We start from the raw sequence: 22,585 nt of genomic DNA, 5'->3' as shown, positions 1-22,585 counted from the left end.
GAATGCAGATAAATGCCCCTGATAAAGTTGCTTGTAAAAAGGTTCCCAACTCTCAAACCAGGGTAGGTGTTATTATAGCTAAAGAGATAATAGAGAAGGAAGGACAAGACAGGCTGACAGCGTCCTGACCATGGTAGGACCCCCATAGCTCAGGGCATGCTCCTCAACTTCAGACATTCACATCTGTCCTAGGACCTGGCAATGCCAGGTGTCCATTGCCCTCTCTAGACAGAGTTGAATCTCTCCCCACCCCCTTCTTAGGATATTTGCCTTTCTCCTAGTTTCCGACCTTAGCTGCACATTAGAATCACCTGGAAAGCTTTAAAAAATACCAATGCACATCCCACCCCAAACCAATTAAATCATATCTGTGAGGGTGGGGTCTAATAGTCTTTTTTTTTTGTTTGTTTCCTGAGGAAGACTTGCCCTGAGCTAACATCCATTGCCACTCCTCCTCTTTTTTTGCTTGAGGAAGATTAGCCCTGAGCTAACATCTGTGCCACTCTTCCTCCATTTTTTTTTTGGTATGTGAGACACCTCCATGGTGTGGTTGGTGAGTGGAGTAGGTCCATGCCCAGGATACAAACCCACAAACCTGGCCGCCAAAGTGGAGTGTGTGAACTTTAATCACTTGGCCACGGGGCCAGGCCCAATCAATGTCTTTAATAGCTCTCCAGGAGAGTCTACTGTACAGCTGGAGTGAGAATTACTGTCTTAAGTGATAAGCTTGGAGTTCTAGATAATCGATCTGATAGTCAAGGAAGGAGTATAGTGACAAGATGCTCCGAGTTCCCAGAGGACAATCATCCCAGAATTAGGGATGAGGTCACAGTGTCAGGATGGCCCCTCCCTGGCAACGCTCCTGGCTGTCATAGTGCTGTGAGGAGATTTAAAAGAATACAATCGGAGAAGGTTAATTTTTGTTGTTGTTCGTTAGCTTGTTTTGCAAAAGGCATAACCTTTGTTCAGAAATGTAACTCTTGGAGACACCAGTGCTCGAACTCTCTGGGGGTCCAGCCGTGACTTGAATAAAATCTTCTAAGATTTTTTCAAGCGGACCATTCCTCGTCTTCTCGGAGTTACCCCATACCCTCTTGTGATGGTTAATTTTATGTGTCAACTTGACTGGGCCAGAGGGCACCCAGATACTTGGTCAGACATTTTTCTGGGTGTGTCTGTAAGGGTATTTAGATGAGTTTAAGATCTAAATTGATAGATGGAGTAAAGCAGCTTGCCCTCCCTAATGTGAGGTGGCCTCATCCAATTAGTGGAAGGCCTGAAAAGAACAAAAGGCTGACCTTCACCCAAGTAAGAGGGAATTTCTTCTGCTTGAGTGCCTGCCTTCCAGCTGGGACATGGGTTGTTTCCTGCCTTGGACGTGAACTGAAAGATGGGCTCTTCCTCCATCTTGAGCCTGCCAGCCTTCGGACTAGAGCCACACCATCGCCTCTCCTGGGTCTCCAGCTTGCTGACTGCGAATCTTGGAACTTGTCAGTCTCCACAGTCACGTGAGCCAATAATAAATTTCATTCCGTATATGTATGCACATCCTACTGGTTCTGTTTCTCTGGAGAACCCTGACTAAGATGCCCACAGAGGACCGTGGCATCAGGATGGGGAAAGCTGGCGAAATAACCGAACTTAATATCTCCTCAGCCTTCTCCAGCTGAGGGGTGGAGAGTGGGAGGGTGGACATGTCCGCCCAGGTGAAAGGGCTACAGGGAACCTCGTGTCACTTGGTACACACAAAATTATTACCAAAGGGATTGAATTCATAATTCCCAAGGGATGTTTCCCTCAAACTAGGGTGTTGAGGTGAATTGTCCTTTTCCACTCTCTGGATGTCAGCTGTCAGAATCAGCACCCCCTTCCTGGAATGGAAAAGCAGAGGCACCAACGAACTCTTTCTGGTCCACTCCCTTTTAAAAAATCACTATAAAATCACTAACCCAGGTCGCATTACCTCGTGCCAGGTAAGCCGTAGTACAACTGAAAGGAAAATGGTTTGTTTATGTGTATTCCAATTCAGACTTGGAGCTCCTGGGGTAGGTGAGTTCTCTACAGGTGAATGTCTTTTGGTACATGTTGTGTTTACTTGTTTCCACTTCAGAGGGTGACCTTTTCCCGACCCTGACCTCTGAGTCAGGGTCCATCCTCCTGGAGCCCTTGGGTCCCCTCACATTGACCACTAGGAGCTCACTCACTGCCCTTCCAACCAGAGATGAGGACTTGTCTGAGAATTCCTTGGTGTGTAGACAGCTCCGTCTTGCCCTCTCGGCTGCTCATTGAAATCATGGGATCTGCACCCAGATGCACCGTTGGCTGGAATAACATTGCTCATGCTTTGCTTCCATCCCATCCCTTATCCTCTCTTACCCCCATACGGAATAAAGGCTCAGATTGTTCTAAAAACGTTTGCAGGAATGGCAAAATAACAATAGCTTTGGTGCCCTTGAAACGTTGCTCTTTTGTATCCCTCAAAATAAATATCTTACTTCTCAGGTGCCCCTCTTCTTAGCTCTAGGATGAGAGGACTCCAAGGGCTGTAGGAAGGTTGGGGAAAGCTCAAAACACTGATAATTTGGGAAGACAGCCAGGACAGGTAGGGTCCTGGTCCTGATGGGAAAACTCCCTTCAGAGCTGAAGCTAGATTTCTGGGTTCAAATGCTGATTTGGCCATACAAGATCTATGTGACTTTGGAAACAACACCTGTCCTCTCTGTGCCTCAGTTTCCCCTTCTGTAAAATGACTGCAATAATAATATTATCTTCTGGGGTTGTTATGAAGACTGAATGAGCTATATTGTCAAGTGCTTTTTTCACTACTTGATTTATTGTAAGTGCTATATAGGTTTTTGTCAAATAAATCCAAGTGTTTGGTAATAAATCTTGGATATTATTGTCATTATTCCCAATGTCCAGCTCAGTGACCTGTAAGCAGCTGGGGCTTACACAAAGGTCTGGTTGTCCATCCCTTGAGATGTTCTCACCTTTGGGCAGCCAAACTGGGGTCTCACAGCCTGGCTGGGTGGAGTTGGCCCTGCCAGCCCTGGGGGCATTCTCACCTGCAAGAGGGGGTTTCCCCACTATGCAGCCAGGTGCGCCAGACCTCTCTCCCCCAACCATACTGACCTGAGCTCTCCATGGGAGCCTGGGGAGTGTGTGAGGAGGATGTGGTTGTCTCAGGTGGCAGAATGGAAAGTAACGTGGTTGTTTTTCTGCACAGAAGTGGTTCTGCAAAATAAGAGGCAGTTAGCATAAGTGGTGGGGAGGTACAGAAAGTACATTTGGGGAATGAGAGGCTCCTGGGTGACCTCGGCTGCTAGTACGCTGGAGGGAAGCCCAGATTTATTTAAGAAATACTTATATGGTGCTTGCCATGTGCCAGACACTCTTCTAAGCACTTAAAAACTATCAACTCTTTAATATGAATATTAGCCTTACGAGGCAGCTACTATTTTCTTCCCACTCTACAGATGGGGAAACTTACACAGAGAAGTTACAAATCTATTCAAGGTCCAGTAGCTAGTAAGTAAAGGAATGAGTATTTGAACTCAGACCATCTGGGTGTAGAGCTCACACCCTCAACCATGACCCCAGGCTGCCCCACTGTGACCCCAGCAGGAGGGACTCCCGAAGTCTGCTTGCCAGAGCAACAAAGCCCACAACTGAAAAGCAGAGGAATTCTGAACAAATCCAAGAGCTTGTTCTTTGAAGAAAAAAAGAAACATACCTGGGAAAGCTGATCCAGAGAGAGAGAGAAACAGAGATAATCTTGGGAATGACAAATGCTTGTAGCAAAAAGAAAATCTGAACCCTCTATATCATTCATGGTTTTCTAGGAAAATAAAAATGACTTGAAAGGCTATAGAAGAGTTAGAAAAACTGCTCTATTAGAAACCAGGGAGGAAACAGAAAGCTATCAAAGAGCTAGGTCTAAAAAAGGGTGTTGTCTGACTCAGATGGTTCCACTGATAAGTTCTTTCAAACCTGCAGAGTAAAGAAAACTTCTATGTTATTTAACCTGTTCCAAAGCATAGAGAACAAAGGAAAGAGTCTCTGAAGAAGCCAGTTTACCCTTGATACCAAAATCTAATAAAGAGAGTTTTAGAAAAAATAGATGAAGCACTTCACATCCGTTGCGATGGCTATTTTAGAAAGAAAAACAGCAGAAAATAACAATTGTTGGCAAAGATGTAGAGAAACCAGAGCCCTGGTGCGTTGCTGGTTGGAATGTAAAACGGTGCAGCTCCTGTGGGATACAGTCTGGCAATTCCCCAAAAGGGTGAACATGGAATCACCATATGACCCAGTGATTTCACTTCCAGGTAAACACCCAAAAGAATTGAAAATAAGGACTCTAATAGATACTTGCACACCAATGTTGATAACAGCATTATTCAAAATAGCCAAAAGGTAAAAACACTTCAAATGTCCACCAACAGACGAATGGATAAACAAAATGTGGCATATACATACAATGGAAAATTATTCAGCCTTAAAAAGGAATGGAATTCTGATACCTGCTACAACGTTGATGAACCTTGGAAACATCGTGCTAAGTGAAATAAGTCAGACACTAAAGGAGAAATATTATATGATTCCACTTTGATGAGGTACCTAAAATAGGCAAATTCACAGAGACAGAAAGTGTAGAGAGGTTACTAGAGGCTGGGGAGATGGAGGAATAGGAAGTTATTTTTTAACAGGTACAGAGTTTCTGTTTGGGACAATGAAAAAGTTCTGAAAACAGATAGGGGTGATGATTGCACAACATTGTGAAAGTACTTAGTGCCACTGAATTTATACTTTTAAATGGTTAAACTAGTCAATTTTATGGTATGTATATTTTACCACAATAAAAAAAAATAGGTCAGGTTCACCTATAAATATAGATGTACAATAGTAAAATAAATATCAACTAATCGAATTCAATGTGTTAAAATTATAATGTACTGTGAATAGTTTTAGCCTTTTATAATCATAGAAATGAATATTAAAATCTAAGATACCATTGGAAAAGATTAGAAAAGATAATAACATCAACTATTGGTGAGGATATGAGAAAATTTGCTGTCTTACTCAGCTCGTAAGAATGGAAATTGGCATAGCTTTTCTGGAGCACAGTTGGGCAATAAGTATCAAAATTCAAAATGTGCATACTTTTTGTCCAAGTAATTCCACTTTTAGGAATATATCTCAAGGAAATAATTGGACCAGTTAATAAGGAGTGTGTACAACAATGTTCATTGAAACATTGTTTGTAATGGACAAAAACCAGGAGAAACTTAAAGACCCAATTATAGAGTGTCAATTAAATGAATTAGAGTAATCCATGCAGTGGAATACTATGCAGTCACAAAAATGATGGTGTATATCTGATTTACTAAATTGAAAATAAATATTTCAGAAGTATTAATTTTAAACGGTAGGTAACAAAACAGTTAACACATTTCTAACACATTAATTTTAAAAAGGATATTTCTAAATTTGTATGTACACGTTGAAAAAAGTCAGGAAAAACTGAACATCAAAATGTGACACTGGAGGTTCTAGATCTGGTTAAGATGGAATAAGTACTCTCCACTGTAACTCTCTCACTGAATGCAACTAAAAACTCTGGATAGTGTGTACGCAACAGCTGTCCAAGGATTCTGAGAAGCAAATGATAGCAGGCAGAGTGGGAAAGGAAACCAGAACTTGAAGCAAGAACAATCTGGCAATGAGTTTTCTACGTTTCCCCCTCTGTTATACCCTGGCCTGGATACAAAGGAAGCCTGAAACTCAGAAGTGCACACTGAGGGCCAACAAAAAGAGCTAGAAGAAAAGCCTTTTTCTGGTCTGAGGAGCAGAAAACGGGCCCCTAAATATTAGAGAGATGGGAGAATTCCTTCTTTCTTTTCATTTTCTCCTGCTGTAGCCCCCAGGCAATCCTGTGACAGCAGCAGCAGCAACAGTGGCAGTGCAGGTGCCTAAAGCTCTGAGGAGGGACAATTCTTCTTTCTAACTAGAGGAACTGTGGTCCCAAGGGCATGGGAAGAAGCCTTATTGCTTGTTTCCCTCTATCAGAGGAACAAAACCCAGAAATAACAAACAGAAAATGCCTAAGAAAATAGTAGACCTAAATAAAAACATATCAATAATTACATTAAATGTGAATGGTCTAAACACACCAATTAAAAGACAGATTGTCAGCATAGATTTCTTTTAAAAAAGTAAAACAAACCAACTCTATGCTGTCTACAATAAATTCACTTCAAATTTAATGCCGTAAATAATTTAAAGGAAAAGGACAAAAAAAAAATACTATGCAAATACTAATTAAAAGAATGCTGAAGTGGCGATATTAATATGAGACAAAGTAGATTTCAGAGTAAGGAAAATTACCAGGAATGAAGAGGGACGTTACATAATGACAAAAGTGTCAATTCATGAAGAAGATATAACAATTGTAGACATGTATGCACCTAACAACAGGGTTTGCAAATATATAAAGGAAAAACTAATAGAACCAACACGAGTAGACAAATCTGCAATTGTAGCTGTCGATTTTAGCAGTCCTCTCTCAGCAAGTGATAGAACATGCAGGTGGAAAATCAGCAAGGATATATAAAAACTGAATAATGTATCAACTAACTGAATTTAATTGGTGCTTATGTTCATACAAAAATCTGTTCACAGATATGTACAGCAGCTCTATTCATAATGGCCCCAAACTGGAAACAACCCACTGCCTTCAACAAGTGAATGGATAAGCAAACTGTGATACAGCCAAAAATGGAACACTCAGCAATAAAAAGAGACAAACTATTGATATTATAATGACAAGTGTGAATCTCAAAGACATTATGCTGAGTAAAAGAAGCCAGGCTCAAAAGGTTACTGGCTGTGTGCTTCCATTTACATGACATTCTAGAATAGGAAAAACTATAGCGTCAGAATATAGATGAGTGATTGTAAGGGGTTGGGGGTAGGGAGAAGGGTTGACTATAGAGGAGCAAGAGGGAAATTTTGGGGGCGATGAAACTGCTCTGTATCCTGATAGTGGTGATGGTCACAATAATCTATACATACGTTAAAATGTATAGAACTGTATAGCAAAAATAGTCAATTTTACTGTAAAAAAAAAAAACAACCCACATCTTAATTTCTAACTGACGTCAAGTGCTTATATGCTTATATAGTTTTTACCAAATCCTAGAATTTACCAAAAAAAGGAATGCCCTTTGTATCTTCAACATTACAAGAATATTTTAGTATGTTCAGTGGTGCTCTCACAGCTTTATAAAAGCAGACCATTTACAGACAAGACACCAGCACCGGTGAGGAAGACGCCTGGGGAACCGCGGCGGAAGGCGATAGACATTTCAATATACACCCTTTTTTTTTTTTTACCATTTTAATTTTTTTTAACTTGTGCATGTTTTTAGATATCTTAAAAGCAAATAAGCCTCTATATCCAGCTACCAGCTAATAGGAAATACAGAACACGCTGATGCATACTATCAGGATGAAAAATCCAGACTCCGAGAAACTCTACGGAACAAATGCTCTGTTTCCTTTAACAAATAAATTGCCGGGAAGGTGGGGCGGTGGTGGGGAGGACAGACAGGAGGATAAACGGGAGGGGGACCTATAGACTAAAAGGAACTTACAGGACGTTATCAACCAAGTAAATGTGTGAACTTTGGATCCCTGTTCAAAGTATTACAAAAAACTGTTACATTAAAGGCAATCGGGAATTTGAACACTACAGAAGTTTGGGGGGAGGGAGATAAGAGCACTGCAGTTATGTTTAAAAAAAGAGCAGTCTTTTAAAAAAATTAGACTTTAACTTTTGAGATAATCGTAGATTCACATGCAGTTATAAGAAATAAAACAGGGACATCCTTTACCCAGTTCCCCGGATGGTAACATCTTGTGACACCATATCATAAGATACGCAGTATCATAACCAGGATATTGACATTGAAGCAATTTCGTTTAGATTTCCCCGGTTTTACTTGTATTTATTTGTGTGTGTGAGTCTCTTATCTTTTAATGAGACACATTAAACTACAAAAAAAAGTGACATCACTTACCCACAGGCAGTGGGGTTACAGGTAATTTTTACTTTAATACATTTCTTGCATTTAATACATCTTCTGATTTCTTAATATTAAGTATGTTTGACTTTATTAAGTGACAGATGGCACACAAAAGAGAGAGATAACATCTAAGTTGTGAAGCATAATAATAAAATGGACACCTGTGAGCCCACCACTCAACTTAAGAACATTGTCATTGCATTGCACTGTGTGTTTCACTTAAAATCAGGGGCAGAAAAGGATAAAACTATTAAAAGAATTGCTCTCCTCTCCCTTCTTCGGCTCCCAGGACTGCTGAGCTGCAAGGTGGACTCACGCTGTGCTGTGGGGGTCACCCGCTGGAGTTCGAAGAATTGGGTTTGAGTCTCGGCTCTTCCACCCCCCGCCTGTGGGACCCATCGCTGGCCTCTCTGAGCCGCAGCCTCTTCCTTTGTGGGATGTGCCCCCAAAGGCGCCAGGTACCACATGAGACTAGTTCATGGCACCATTTTCATAAAGGGCTGAGTATGGAGATCAGGGACCCAGCTAAAGACAGGACTGTGTCAAACATTCACGCCTATTCCTTCTCTCTGAAAATGCTCCAGCGTGTGTTTTTGTGGGTAAGAGTAGACATCGAAATCTGAATGAACCATGAAAATTTAAACATGAAAACTTGACCCTGAATGAAAGACTGGCTGACCTTGGGGCCTTCCCAGTGTAGGAGGAGGAGCTGGAAAATGGCAACGTGGGGTGGTCAGAGCCACAGCACAGGGTGGACAAGCAGTGGGGGCAGGGCAGATCTGGGTCCTGACCCCAAATCCAGCTGTAGGGGGAAGCCAAAAGAAGCTTCCCAAATGGGACCTAGGGAGTCAGGTTCCCAGGTCCTCCTCTATTAGCTGTGTTGTTGTAGAGAATGATCCTAATAAGCTCTGCTCCAACCCCACTGCCCCCATGGGATCCCAGACACCATAATCTTTCTCAGATTCTGGCAGTGCCCCAATGGATCTACGGCTTTCCCTCTTTCCCCCTACAATTCAGTTCCAGGTTCAAGCCCTCCAATGGCTCCTCTTGGATCTTGTGGTAAACTCCACACTCCTCATCCTGCCTAAATCTCGCCTGGTCTGACCCCTGCCCACCCCTCCAGCTTCATCTCTTCCCGCTCTCCCTGTGGCTCACCAGGATCTCATCTCATGGCTCTTTGTGTTGCTCTCACTTGCCAAGTTCAGTCCTACCTCAGGGCCTTCACACGCCTCTGCCTGGACCACCTTCCCCCCTAGCGGGCTCCTTCTCAACATTCAGGTCTCATTTTAAGTGTCACCACCTTCGAGAGGCCTTTCCTGACCATGCTATCTAACACAGCCCTCCCAGTCAAGCACTAGCACACTCTTATTTTCTTCATAGCTTTTATCAGCATCGGAAATTGTCCTGTGTAATGATGAGTTTTCTTGGCTACTGTTTACATGGGAGATCCACAAACCCTGGGTCCTGGTGTGTCTTATTCACTGCAGCGCGTCCAGCACCTAGCGCCCTGTTGGCACCTAGTAGACAGTGAATAAATATTTTGGAGAAGTATTTGACGAATGAACGAAGGTGAAGTAGCTTGCCAAAAGTCACGTGGCCAGAGAATGATGAAACTGGGGCTAGAGCTCAGAAACCTCAACCTGGGGTGTGGGGTTGTGGCCACCTCCCTTGCCCCTTGCACCCCTTCTCCTCCTGCTCCGAACCTCACAGAGCACCGTCTGCCCTAGTAAAATAAAGTGAACGCACAGGCAGACGTCTGTCCAGGTGGGTTCAGCCAGTAATGAACATCAAGCAGCCTCGAAGGAAAAGAAATCACAAAGATGTAGATTAAAAGAGGAGTACATCGGGGCTGGCCCCGTGGCCGAGTGGTTAAGTTCACGCGCTCCGCTCCAGGCGGCCCAGTGTTTAGTTGGTTCGAATCCTGGGCGGGGACATGACACTGCTCATCAAACCACGCTGAGGCAGCGTCCCACATGCCACAACTAGAAGGACCCACAATGAGGAGTATACACTATGTACCAGGGGGCTTTGGGGAGAAAAAGGAAAAAAAAAAAAAAAAAAAAGAGGAGTGCGTCTCTCAGGGCTTACTGTATAAAGCTAAGGGTGTTCTGGGCTTATTTTTCATTGAAAGTAAAATTCTAAAAAAATTTAGAAACTTCCTCATTCATTCATTCATTCTTCGATTCATTCATTTGCTCACTCACTCATTCATCAATTATTAATTCAGTGCTTAGATATATATTTGCGCAGGCACTGGATGGCTTCATGCTGCCCCCTTGCTCCTCTGCCAGGGACCTTTATAATCCACTTCCTGTCCTTTGGGGCTGCTGACCACACCAGCGTGGGGGAGAGCCCTCAGGGAACACGCTTGCACTGAGACAGGAAATGGAAACAAGTAGAACCTAGGTCATTCTCAAAATGTGTCACCTCTCATTTGCCTTCAGGAATGACATGAATTTCTTAGGAAAACAAAGCTTGCCCGGCTAAGCCCCAAACACGCCTCTGAGGTTGTGCTCGACAGGAGCTGAGTGCACGTACCACACACGAGCACGTGGTGAAGATCTCAGGAGCTGCTGGCAGGTGAAGGGACTCTCCATCCTACACAGCCGGGGGCCGGGCTGGGGGAAACAAAGCCTGAGAAATGGACCTATGAAAAGAGTGTGAAACTTCCATCCACGGACTTGGAACATCCATTCGGGCTGCTCAGAGGCCCTCTGGCTCTCTTCCTCGTTCCTGGCAGTGTTTTGAGCAGCTGAGGTTGCTGAGTAGATCAAAGAGCATCTATAGAACATCATCCATGTGGTAGAAATTGTGCAAGGCCTGAGAGTTTAGACACTGTCTTTGCCCTTACGATCTGGGGGTCTACCAGCCTGTGACTTCTTAATGACCCCAGAGTGGCCCTACTTGCCACACTCCTGGTCCACGTCAGCACACTGGCACTCTCACGGACCCCGTGCTCACAACACGCTTGACAACACACCCGTTTCACAGATTCACATGGGCGATCTGGAGATGTGCACTGCCTAGTACGTTGCTAAAATTCAATTTTCACCTTAAAAACCACACCTACCGTAAACACCTAAAAGGTACACGTGGCTATACAGTGAAAGGCAAGCCATCTCACCCGCCCGCTGTTCCATCAGTTCTCTTCCCCAGAAGAAGCCACAGTTCTAGAAAATTTGAATCTTTGGCCAACATTTAAAAGTCAGGTTTCACATTAAAATCAAGATTCCCAGCTTTTGTTTAAAAGGAATAACTGGAAGATCTGGCAATAGCGGGCCGACAGTTCCGTGTGGCAGCAACCAGTGGGTCCTGAGCCTCAGCTGCTCCTGTAGGAGGGCCATGTACCCCCTGGGGCCTTGTGCCCACCCTCCCAACTGTGGCCACCACTGTCAGGTGGCCACCGTGTCATGTACGCTCCCTGCTGGGCTCTTGGAGGCAGACAGGTCGGCAATCCACGAGCCACACTGTAGCTCAAGGCCTGGTTCTCAAAGAGAAGCGCTAAGTGCAGAATGCCTGACGTGAGCTGGGCGTTGGGGTCGCCCCACGGTGCCCAGGTGAGTCAATCGATAAACATTCATGGTGCGTCTCCCTCTACTTCTCCATAACACCTGATATATTGTATCATGACTGTCAGGCCCTCGGGTGAAGACAAGCCAGGGTCACTGCCCCAAGCCATTCTCAGGCTAGAGAATAGAAACAAGTCTGTTGGGCACAGCTGGTATGACAAATGGCACAGGAAACAGAGATTATGTTGATGCTCAGAACACTGGCAAAGGAGACAGTAGTCCCATGGGAAGGGGGGACACAGACACAGGGGCGAGAAGGACATTGTGCTCTGCCACAATCACACGGCAGGCACCTCTGCCACCTGCACAGAGAGGGGATCTGTGACAGATCTGTGGGGATGTGTCTCAGGTCCCATCTTGGACAACCTGGGCTGCAATGTCCGACAGCATCTTTTGTGCCACTGAGCAAGCAAACAGCACGTCAGAGCTCAGCTCACATGCCCCTGCCCTCTCCCAGCTCCCCCAGTCAAACAGCAAGAATGTGACATCACAGGAAAGAAATACACCAGCCTCGGCTGCAAGTGGGGAAGTTCCCAGCAATTGGCGTAGGCAGCATGGAAAGTAGCTGGGGGGCAACTCCCAACAACCTGGGAGGAGCCCCACGGTCACCTCACTGCAGCCTCTCACCCTACACTGCCTGCAGCGTTCGTTCATCATTTCATTTGCTCCATAGCTGTTGAGCTTTACTACATGCTGACACTGTCCTACAGACACAAGGTAGGAAAACCGGGTCTTCGATTGAACACCTAATAAATGGATTTCATCCACCCACCCATTCACTCATTCATTCAAGGAATATTTATTGAGCCCTTTCTATATATTGGACACCACTCCAGGTCCTGGGGATGCGGCAATAATTTAAAATAGACAAAAACACCTGCTCTCACAAAGGTTGCACTGTAGTGGGTATGTCATGATGGTGAAGGGGCAGACAATAAACTCAGTAATTAAACTGTGTATTAGATGATGATCAGTACCATAAGAATAAGGCTGGGAAGGGGAATGTGGGGGTCCAGGGCTGGGGGGTGCCATGTTTAAAAGGGCAATCAGGGAGGTCTCACTGAGGAGGTGACATCTGAGTAGAAACCTGCAGGAAGCATGGGACCAAGCCAGGCGATATCTGCAGGGAACACATTCCCAGCAAAGGCAGCAGTGAGCTGAGCACTGAAGTGGGAGGGATCTGAGGTTTTCAAGGGACAGTACAGCTGGGGGGCAATAAGCGAGGGGACAGTAGGAGGGTGTTGGCAGACAGTTCTCCACGGGTTTGTGCCTGCCTTATGAGCTTTTGTTCCAGATCATCTCTTCAAGGTTTGTATGGTGAACGCCTTGGAAGAGAGAGCTGGTGTCTCCCTCCAGGGCAGAGGAGAGACCCACTTGCTCTCCAGTATAAGAGAGACAACGTCTGCTTCCAAGGCAAACGTGGGCAGCTTGGCTTGCAACCCACTGTGAAAACTGAGGTGCCTAAGCTCAGGGCTCCTTGGCTGTGATGCACAGTGCCCACGTGAATCTGCCTCTGTGCTGCCCCCATGGGACCTGGGGGACAAGGGGAACCAATCAACATGACACTCAGGATGCTTTTGTGCTGTGACTGATGAAGTCCTTTGTCTCTGACTCGAGAGTCTCGTGTTTTCGCCAGTGTCCCTGAAACTGTGGCGGGCTAACTTAGTTACAAGTAGGGTGAAATCTTAGACCCTTCTCAGTTCTTGACAGAGGAACAAGATCAGAGACAAGGAATGAATGGATGAACACACGTGTGAGTGAGTGAATTGGGATTCAGAGGGCATTCCTCCCTAAACACAGAACATTAGCAAGGAGCAGTCTTCAGGGCGGGTGCAAACACACAGCTGGTCACTGCCTTGGGGTAAAATAGGCCCCAGGACTGGCCATAGGACCATGGAGGTGGCTCTAGGGGATGCAGCAGAAAGAAGCCAAAGGGAGCTCATTTGCAGCTGCTGCTACCCATAGTTGGTGCAAGATAAGGGGGAAGATCTCCCTGCCAAAGGAAGGGCTGAGGAAAGGATGTAGAGGAGGCTCTGAAGAGGCCTGGCTCACAGTGTTTCTCAGTGAGAATCCCAGGTTCTGACAATCCCCTGCCCACCCCAGCACCCCAACCCCCCACTGCGGGCTCTGAGGGCAGGCCATTCAGACAGAAGGACATATCACCGGCACTCCCTATGGTCTCCTCTTCCAGACTCAAACTCAAACCGGGGAAGAAAGACATGGAGTCTCCCAGGACCACACCTCTGCCTCCCTTCTGTCGTCCCAGCCCCACTCTGGTGCAGAGAGAAGGGACCTCCCCACGCTCACTTGCCGCTCTGCTGCTCCCTGCGTTGATCCACTTTGCTCTCGTCCCACTGGTGCTGCCTCAAGGCTGCAGGGTTCAGGGGCAGAGGCTATCTCCAGGACGCTGAGCTTTCCTGCCCGTGGAGACAGGCATTCTTGCCAGACAAGACTGGTTCTTTGGTTTAGAGCATGTGGTCACTGGACTCACAGGGAGGGGTGAAGGGAGTGGAAAGGCAGAGCTCAGAGTTCCGAGGGGGCCCCTCAACCCTCAACCCACATCCCATGAGGCCCACTTGGGCTTTCCAGGTTCCCGAGGGGCTGGGGAGGTGAGGGCCCTGCTTCCCTGTGGACGGGGCAGGCCTGTTTCCTCAGCTGTGTCTGCCACTGGCTGGGAAGGAAACACCTGGATGCGAGAGAGCTAGTCTGGCAGGGGGAGCATTGTTCCCAGGGGCAGGGGGCCTGGACGCAGGCTAGGAAGCCCCGGGGACAGATGACAATGATTGCAGCCTGGTCTTCATGTCCCCTGTGTCGGCAAGGAGCCCTCTAGGAGATAAGAGAGGTGAGCAGCAGGCCCTGGAGAGAGGCCCTGTGGCAGTGTGGCTGGGCAGGTAGCATACGGTGCTGCACTGCCTGGGTTCCGAGTCTCTCTGTTGCTACGGCAACCTGGCCTAGGTTCTTAAACCCTTCTTGCCTCAGTTTCCCTATCTTTGAAGGGGACCAAACAATAGCACCTACCTTCTACGGTTATTGTGAGGACTAAGTGAAATGATACTCAAAAACCACTTAGAGCTAAACAAAAAAACGGAACAGGCCCACGCCTGTAAGTCTCCCCAGACTCCACGCTTGAGCAGCCAACCGGAGTCGCTCGCTGTCCTTTCCTTTAATCCCGACGTTCACACCCTCTTTTCTGCTCTGTGGGTTTCACGCTTTGTTCCCATCGCTGGGATACCTGTTGCCTCGTCTCTGCATGCAAACCCTCCCTCTCAAGGCTCAGACGCCACCTTCCATGAAGTCCTCCCTGATTTGCACCCGGAGGTCTCTCTCCGCCTGCACAGGCCACCTTGCCTCGATGCGGGCCCTGGTGCCTTCTACTTTCTATGTTAGTCACTCATAGCCTCAACCCCCACACCAGATGGTCAGCTGCTCGAGGACGGAGACCTCGCCTTGGTCAGACCCTGGTGCCGGCTGCACACGTGGAAGATGCTCGATCCATGAGTGTGGAGAGAACTGGCCTAACCAGCATGAGTGTCACCAAATTCCCCAGAAGAGGGATGGACAGATGATGTCCCAGAAGGGGTGCAGATGGGGACCCAGAAGATTCACTCTGAGTCCTGCACCTTGCTCACCCACACTGCAATTTTGGCAAGTTGCTTCATCTCTGTGGGCCTCAGCCTCCTGAGCTATGAAGTGGGCGTAAAGCACGTATCCAGCCTACCTCCAATTGCTCGTGAGGATCCAGTATTGGCGAGAGTACTCTACAGCACCAGACATGTATAATTAGGCCTATTACTATTGGCATTTACAGGATTTGTAGAAGAAAGGAGAGGTCTTCTCACAGAGTCCCATGTCCTTTCTTGTGAAAATGAATTGAGCAACCTTCACTTGCAGAGTGGTCCTAGTAGCCACCGTGTCTGGGTAGCCCTTCTCAGGAAGGCTGGGCCTTGTGTTCGCGAGATCCAGGGGCGTCTCAGCCCCTCACGGGCTCCCCTTCCAGCATCCCTCCTCCCAGCCCCGCCATCTGCTCTGCTCAGATCTGCCTCTCCCCGGTCCCTCCCTGGACACCCTACTCCAGCCAGCACCCACCTTGGCTCAGCTGGGCTCCTCGAGTCCTTCTGCCGATCAGATCCCCTCTGTCCTGCCCAAGGAGGCTGCCAGCCCCTGACGCCTCGGTATCTTGGAGGAGCCCCAACGGGTGTCTTCAGTCTCGCCTGCAGCCTCCAGACCTGCAAAGAGCCCCAGCCTGGCTCTGTCCCCGCCTCTTCCTTCCCCTTCCCATGGCCCTCTGAGCTCCTCCCAGAACACATCCTGCTGTGAGGTCGCTTCTAGAGAAGCGTCTGTGGTCACCCACGGTCCCTGGAGCTTCTGCATTCTGATCCCGTGGGCAGGGGGCACCTCCATAGTGCCCTTCTCTGCTGCTAACTGAGCGGTGTTGCAGGGGGCCCTGACCGCTCTCCCTAGCTCCAGACACACCAACCACCCCCACACCCCGACACTGTCACCAGATGGCCCTCAAGCTCCTCCAACTCGTCACGAACAAACCAAGCTCGCCACTTCCCCCTCTAAACCCACTTCTCTGCTCCTTACCTCAGATGAGAAACCTGGGCATCATCCTTAACACCCCTCTCCCTTACCTGTTACATCTAAATGGCACAAGACCTGTTACTACTTCATGAATTGTCCCCTTCTTCCCATCCCCATGGCTGTCCCTGCTTCATCAGGCCACCGTTGTCTTTCTCCTGAATTACTGCAACAGCCTGACGTCTCCCACCAATCCTGCTTCCACCTCACAGTCAAAGGTCTCTTCCTGTTAGTGAAACACAAATCTGATCACACTGCACCCTGTTACAACCTTCAATGGCTCCCTATTACCTTCTAGAGAACAGCCAAACTCCTTAGCGTGACTTGCAAGGCCCTTGATGTGGTCCTTCCTTAATTCCCAGCCTCAGGCTTTATCCCCTCACTCTGACCCCTCCCAGAAATCCTGAATGATGGCGGTTCCTTAATGATCCAGGCCGCCTCGCATCTCCAGGCCTTCACATGTGTTGTGGGAGTCTTCTCCCAGCCCTCCTCCCGGCTCACTGCTAGTCATCCTTCATTCAGCAGAGAAGAGTGAAAAATGAGCCGGAGAGGCAGGAGCCGTGGAGTGCCACGAAACCTGGGGGAGGAGATAGCGTCAAGGAGAGGCTGGTTAATGGTGTCAAAGACTGCAGAGAATGAAGAGAATGAAAAAGCATCAGCCGACCTTAGCAATCAGGAGAGAGCAGCGCCAGGGAGCAGATCATCTCCAAGGTGACGTGTTTGCTAGTTTGTCATATTCTTCCCTTTCCTCACATTTTGAAGATAAGCAATATTTGGGGGAGTCTCCATTCACATTTCTAGACTTTTGAAAAGCTCACAGACTCTCTGCTATCCTCCAATTTGGCCTAATGGATAAATGGCTCTGGAGAGAGACAGATTGCTGACAGCATTGTTTGAACACCTGGATTTAGCTATGCCTGAGACCCTGCTGCCTAGATCTACTCTTAATATGATCCAATAAATTCCCCCATTTTTAAAGTAAGACTGTTTGAATTGGGTTTCTGTCACTTGGGTTTCTCCCTTGTAAACAAAGGAGAAGTCACTGATCTTTTTCTGCAAGGGCTTGAATGGGTTCTGTTCCATCCCCTCCTTTGCAGAAGAGGCCATTTGAAAAAAAAAAAAAATCCAGAAATTTAAATCATTTGCTCTATGGCTCAGCCTCCCTCCCATATCAGCTTCTCTTCTGTCCCCCTCGTGTGGCTGGAATCACCTTCTACCTTGCATTTTTGTTCTTGAGTTCTTAGGCCACATGTCTGCCTCATCCCTCCCCTCCCCTTCAATAAGTTCTGGGACAGCAGAGCCTAGGTCCATTTATCCATTTTTCTATCCATCATGGGAGAAGAGAACGTTTGGCTCATTAAATAAAACAAATGGATGAATGGATGAATGAAGGAGAGCATGAATTAACAAGGGAACTAATGAGTTAAATGAATAAGTCCAGGACAGGATAAAGAACCAAGAGCTCAGCCCCCGCGGGTTCATGACTCAGCAGTGGCTGGGCAGTGTGGCCATCGCGGGCAGCCTCTCTCCTTATCGGCTTTGGCCTAACTGAATCGGAAATCACAAGCTGATGTTGGCCTCTTGTGGCTGCACGACTCCTCTTATCATCAGCTGCCGTCTCTGCAACTGCATTGGGTGTGGTAGCCATGGAAGGGGTTGCTTGGTGAGGGTGGACAGCCCCAGAGCTGTCCCCTGCAAGGAGGAGCTGAGGCGCCTTCATTTTTGAGGGCACACAGCTGACAGCCAGCCAGGGACAAAGAGAGAGTGAATAGAGGTGGAGGGAGGAAGGGCCGAGGCCCCCAGACCTGCTCCCAGCACTCCATCCTACCGTCACCGAGGTGGGGTGACACTGCCCTTTTGCTCCCAGGGATGCCTTTCCTCTCCACGTGCTCTTCTTAGGGTTTGTTTAATCTGGGTTTTCCAGGCTAGGCTGTTGCCAGATTTCCCATCTGCACCAAGCCCCTAGGAGCAGCCCCAACAAGGCCACTTGACCCATCTGCCGGGAACTGAGCGAGTTGGGGTTCCCTGCACTTACTGCTCTAGTTCCCAGATCACCTGGCCAGCTAGGGGAAGCAAAGCCGCTCTGCAGCCATCAATGCCCCGGACACAGACGCAGAAGGCTCCCCATCTATCGCCACTCCTCCCCCTCCCTCTGTCACCATCCACCAAGTGAGCTGGCTCGCCCCTCTGGGCACAGCTGGGACGGCTTCTCAAGTTCCTCCATCTCAGCCTCAGCGTTCAGAACACCTCGGGGCTACCAAGTGTCTTATCTTTCCTGCAGACACTCGACCCTTCTGTTCCATCCTCATTCCTCCTCTCAGAAGAGCCCCTCCAGTCCCTTCTATTCAGAAAAATACTTTTTATTTATTTTCCTGTCTATTACAAAGCAGCTGAGAGCTTTAAACAAATTAAATTAAAAATTCAATTTTTAAACAAATTAAATCCTCTTGTTACTGTGGTGGCAGGGGACCAATGCTGGGACTGGGGTGCACTGGGGACCAGGGTATGGGAGTCAGGCAAGGGTGATTTACTTTGAATACAGGAAACCCAGGGTGCCCTGTGCCCCTGGCCCTGCTCCCCCTTCTGTGGGAGTTATCTCTGGGATCAGTCAGCAGCAGACGCAGAATTCATTCTCTCTTCGAGTTTTCTAAGGAATCCACTCACAGAAAATCCTAATAAGCAACGGAGATTTTATTGAAGATAACATTGAGAGGGTGGAAAAGAAGTGTACGTTACACGTCTCTTAGCCAGCTGTTTACAGATCCTCCATGGATCTGTCCGTGTCATCGGCCTGGTAGGCTGGGGTATGGCAGGGTTTCCCTTTTCTTTCCCCTTTTCTCTCCAAGAGACCCCAACTTGCTAACTCCTGTTTTCTCCCATCCAGACTGTTTTCACAAACATATCAAAGTCCTCTTTGAAGCGCCTTCAGGGCACTTCAGCTCCATTGTCTCCCAGTTTTTACACCCCAAACTCATTAACGACACCCAAAAAACAGATGGTTCTCTGGTTGGTAGGACCCATTCTTAGGAAGCCGTGAGAGGTAATAAACCAGAAAATAGGTGTTATAGAAACACATTTTACTTCATCTAAACAATCACCTCATGAGTTAGGACAATCATGGACATGGGTCGACTGGAGCTTAAAGGCTCACGTAACTGGTGGCTGTGGGACTTGAGGGAGGGAATGCCTGGTCCCGGGGTGTCCCACAACACCCCAGGGAGGACCTGCAGGCTGAACCCCTTGTCTCTAAAGTCCACTCCAGGAAGACCAGGGCAGTCGCATGGCTGGTACCCAGCTGATAGGGACCCCTGCTTCCAGTGAATTCCCTCCAGTCCTCACACCCAAGGCCCAGGGAAGCAGGGGCAGCAGGACCACGCCATGCTCTCAATCAGGGCTCCACCATGTGTGCTCTCTGGACCAGCAGCATCAGCATCACCTGGGAGTTTGTTAGCAACTAGTACTGTCTGCTGTGGGTGTGGAAAGGGAGAACAGTACAGGTGTTGGGAATTTCCCATCCTTTACCTGCGGGAGCATTGTTCTGTGGGGTGTGTACGTGCGCAGAGTTAGGACTAATGGGGTGATGGCTATAAGAGGCAGATTTAGGCTTAATATCCATCCACTCAGTCTTTCAGCCATTTTTCTTATTTTGGGCAGGAGAAGAAGTTTTGATTTTAAATACCATCAAAGTTCTTTTTTTACAATTTTAGTGTTTAAAAAAATTACCCAAGCAATTCACAAATATATTTTTATTGTAAAAACACTCAAACGTTATAGAAGTATATAGACTAAAAAAGAGAGCCCCTCCACCCCCACCTTCCCAGTTTCTCTTCCTTCCCCACCCAGTGGTCATCACTGTCCATAGCTTGGAGTGATTTATACAAACTGTTCTTCTAATCGCTTTGTTTCCTTGGAGATCATTATATATCAGTATGTAAGGATCAACCATAGTCTTTTCTTAAGTTTAAATGTCCTCATTTTCTGGACTAGTGACATTTACATGGGTCGACATGGAAAAGATACAGAGAAATGCCAGCCCACTCCCTCTTCCACAAGCCACTCTTCAAGTTGGTGGAGAAAACTTCCCTACCCAGGGGGTTCTTGGCAGGTGCACCTGTCTCCCTCCCCAATTCCTTGGTGCCCTCAGGCCGCTCTGGGACCAGGTGAGGGGCAGAGAGAACTTGGGGTTGCTGTGGAGGGTGCAGCCTGGTCTCTCCTTGCCTCCCCTCTTCTCAGGTCAGCCTGGAGAGGAAGGCCACGTGGACACCCCTTCCCTGCCCCCAGCCCCAAGGCTTTAGCTTCCTAATACCACGGGTTCTCCCCGGGGCTGGAGGAGCTGAGCTGGGGGGCTGGCCTGCAAATTTCCCAGAATGCCGAGGAGGTGCTGGAGCCTCTTGTCTGTATAAAATACCTACTACAGTCGCTGTTTCCTTCTCACAAATGAATTCCCACCAGGAAGAGGGCCTGGCCAGCAGGTCAAGAGGTTGGAGGTTGACTAGGATCAGCGAGAAAACTTAAAGATGCCAAGCCTTTATTATCTATGCAAATTGCTTCCCCCCATGCACATGTGCACACATACATGCATACACACGTGTACACACACGCGCATGAGACACGCCTCAAAAAGGGAGACAAGCACCCTAGCCAGGCTCTCGTTCGTTCGTTGGAGCTGCCTCCAGCCACACAGGCCCCTCCTCCTCTCTGGGTCTGTTTCTTTATCTGTAACCTGAGGGGAGGGAGAGCCTGTTCGCAAAGCCCTCGCCAGCGTTCTCAGCCTCCAGACGATCCTGGTTCTGGCCTCCAAGACTCGGGGTTATGGTTTTCTTAGAGAGGGCCTCTGGTCCCAGTGATGAGATGCCCCTTCTCTTGGGTGAATGGGGTGCGGGTGGGATTGGGGCGTGGGGTAGGGCTGCCCTGCTCCCCTCCCTCCCCTCTCACTTCCTTCTCCCCAGAGGTCTCAGGGGACCCCCTTGAGCCGGTTCTTGGGCCTGGAGCCACACTTGCTGAAGGCTTCCTTCCTGACCGCCGCCCCCTCAGCATCAGACAGCACAGACTTGCCTGGAGCCCAGCCAGCCCACTCCGCCCCAGCTTCCCTCTCTTCCTCCAACGCCCTCCCTGCCACTTCTGCATCCCCACCTGAGGGTGCTTGGAGAGCGCAGCTTCTGTTTTGAAGCCGTCACAGCTCCTCCCGAATTCCATTATGAGGAAGCATCCCTCTCAGATATCTGTGTGAACTTTACTGTTCTGAGCCTCAGTTTCCCCACCACTCACATGAGGGGGTTGAGGGAGTGGCATAGCTTGGTGATTAAGAGCAGGGACTCTGGGGCCCGGCCGTGTGCCTTGAATCCTGGCTTCCCCTTTCGCCATCTCTGTGACTTTAGGCAAGTTCAGTTTCCCCATCTGTTCCATGGAGTATAACAGTACCTACCTCATGGGGCTGTGGGGAGGATGTGCACGATAACACAAGCACGTGAAGCACAGAGACCATGCTTGGCACGTGTGCAGTAATGGCTGTGTAGTGTCTGCTGATACCTCTCTTAGCGTGTGCCAGCCAGACTTCAGTGGAGTTCCCCTGACCAGGCTGCAACGACTACGAGGCTCAGCCTTCCAGATTCTCTGAATGGGCAGTTTCTTCCCACTCACCGTGTGCAGAGAGGGGCACATGCACGTGGCTGCTGTGGCCACAGGTACCTTTCCAGGAACCACACACTCAGAATTGCCGGGTATTGTGGACTGAATGTTTGTGTCCACCCAAAACTCATATGTGGGCCATCGATGTGATGGTATTAGGAGGTGGGTCCCCTGGGAGGCAATTAGGTTTAGATGACGCCATGTGGGTGGGGCCTCCATGATGGGATTAGTGTCCTTACAAGAAGACAAAGAGAGGCCAGAGCTTCCTCTTCCACCATGAGGACCAGTGAGAAGGCAGCTGTCTGCACACCAGGAAGAGAGCTCTCACCAGATCCTGAATCTGCCAGTGTCTTGATCTTGGACTTCCCAGACTCCAGAACTGTGAGAAATAAATGTCTGTTGTTTAAGGCCTCCTAGCCCTGTAATGGCAGCCTGAGCAGAGGAAGACACCTGAACCTGGACACAGGTGTGCCTGCCACATGGAAGACAGAAATAAGGTGGCACAGGTGGGGACAGTCTGCTACCGGCCGTCTTTGCCCCCAGAGAGATGGGGAAGGCACCCTTCCCTGGAGAGCTGGCTTCCTTTACCCCAATTTTACTGGTAGGGTTGGGGAAGAAATAGAGGGATCCAGAGATTTGGGAAAGGAGGGAGCAGTTTCTCCCCCAAGAAAACCGAGAAGCCCTCTTCCCAGGGGTTGGCTAACATCCCAGCGCTGGAGG

The 22,585-nt window shown here is 48.2% G+C and overlaps 1 protein-coding gene across 2 annotated transcripts in view; it reads right to left on the bottom strand.

Annotated features, from left to right (window-relative positions):
- PIK3R6 (phosphoinositide-3-kinase regulatory subunit 6) overlaps window positions 1-15,916 on the bottom strand; it is a 54,515-nt gene extending 38,599 nt beyond the window's left edge. The window contains exons 1-2 of one of the 2 annotated variants that reach the window (XM_044744991.2): window positions 15,743-15,916; window positions 3,133-3,234 (exon numbers count right to left, since the gene is read on the bottom strand). In XM_044744991.2, the coding sequence (XP_044600926.1) occupies window positions 3,133-3,145 (13 nt within the window). In that variant the 5' untranslated portion in view covers window positions 3,146-3,234; window positions 15,743-15,916. The remainder of the gene's footprint in view (window positions 1-3,132; window positions 3,235-15,742) is intronic. The other variant, XM_044744992.2, reaches the window with a different exon arrangement.
- Window positions 15,917-22,585: the final 6,669 nt, after the last annotated feature.

Source organism: Equus asinus, chromosome 13 (genome assembly GCF_041296235.1).
Source record: "Equus asinus isolate D_3611 breed Donkey chromosome 13, EquAss-T2T_v2, whole genome shotgun sequence".
NCBI classification, from domain to species: Eukaryota; Metazoa; Chordata; class Mammalia; order Perissodactyla; family Equidae; genus Equus; species Equus asinus.
This window is presented reverse-complemented; position numbering and strand designations above follow the sequence as displayed.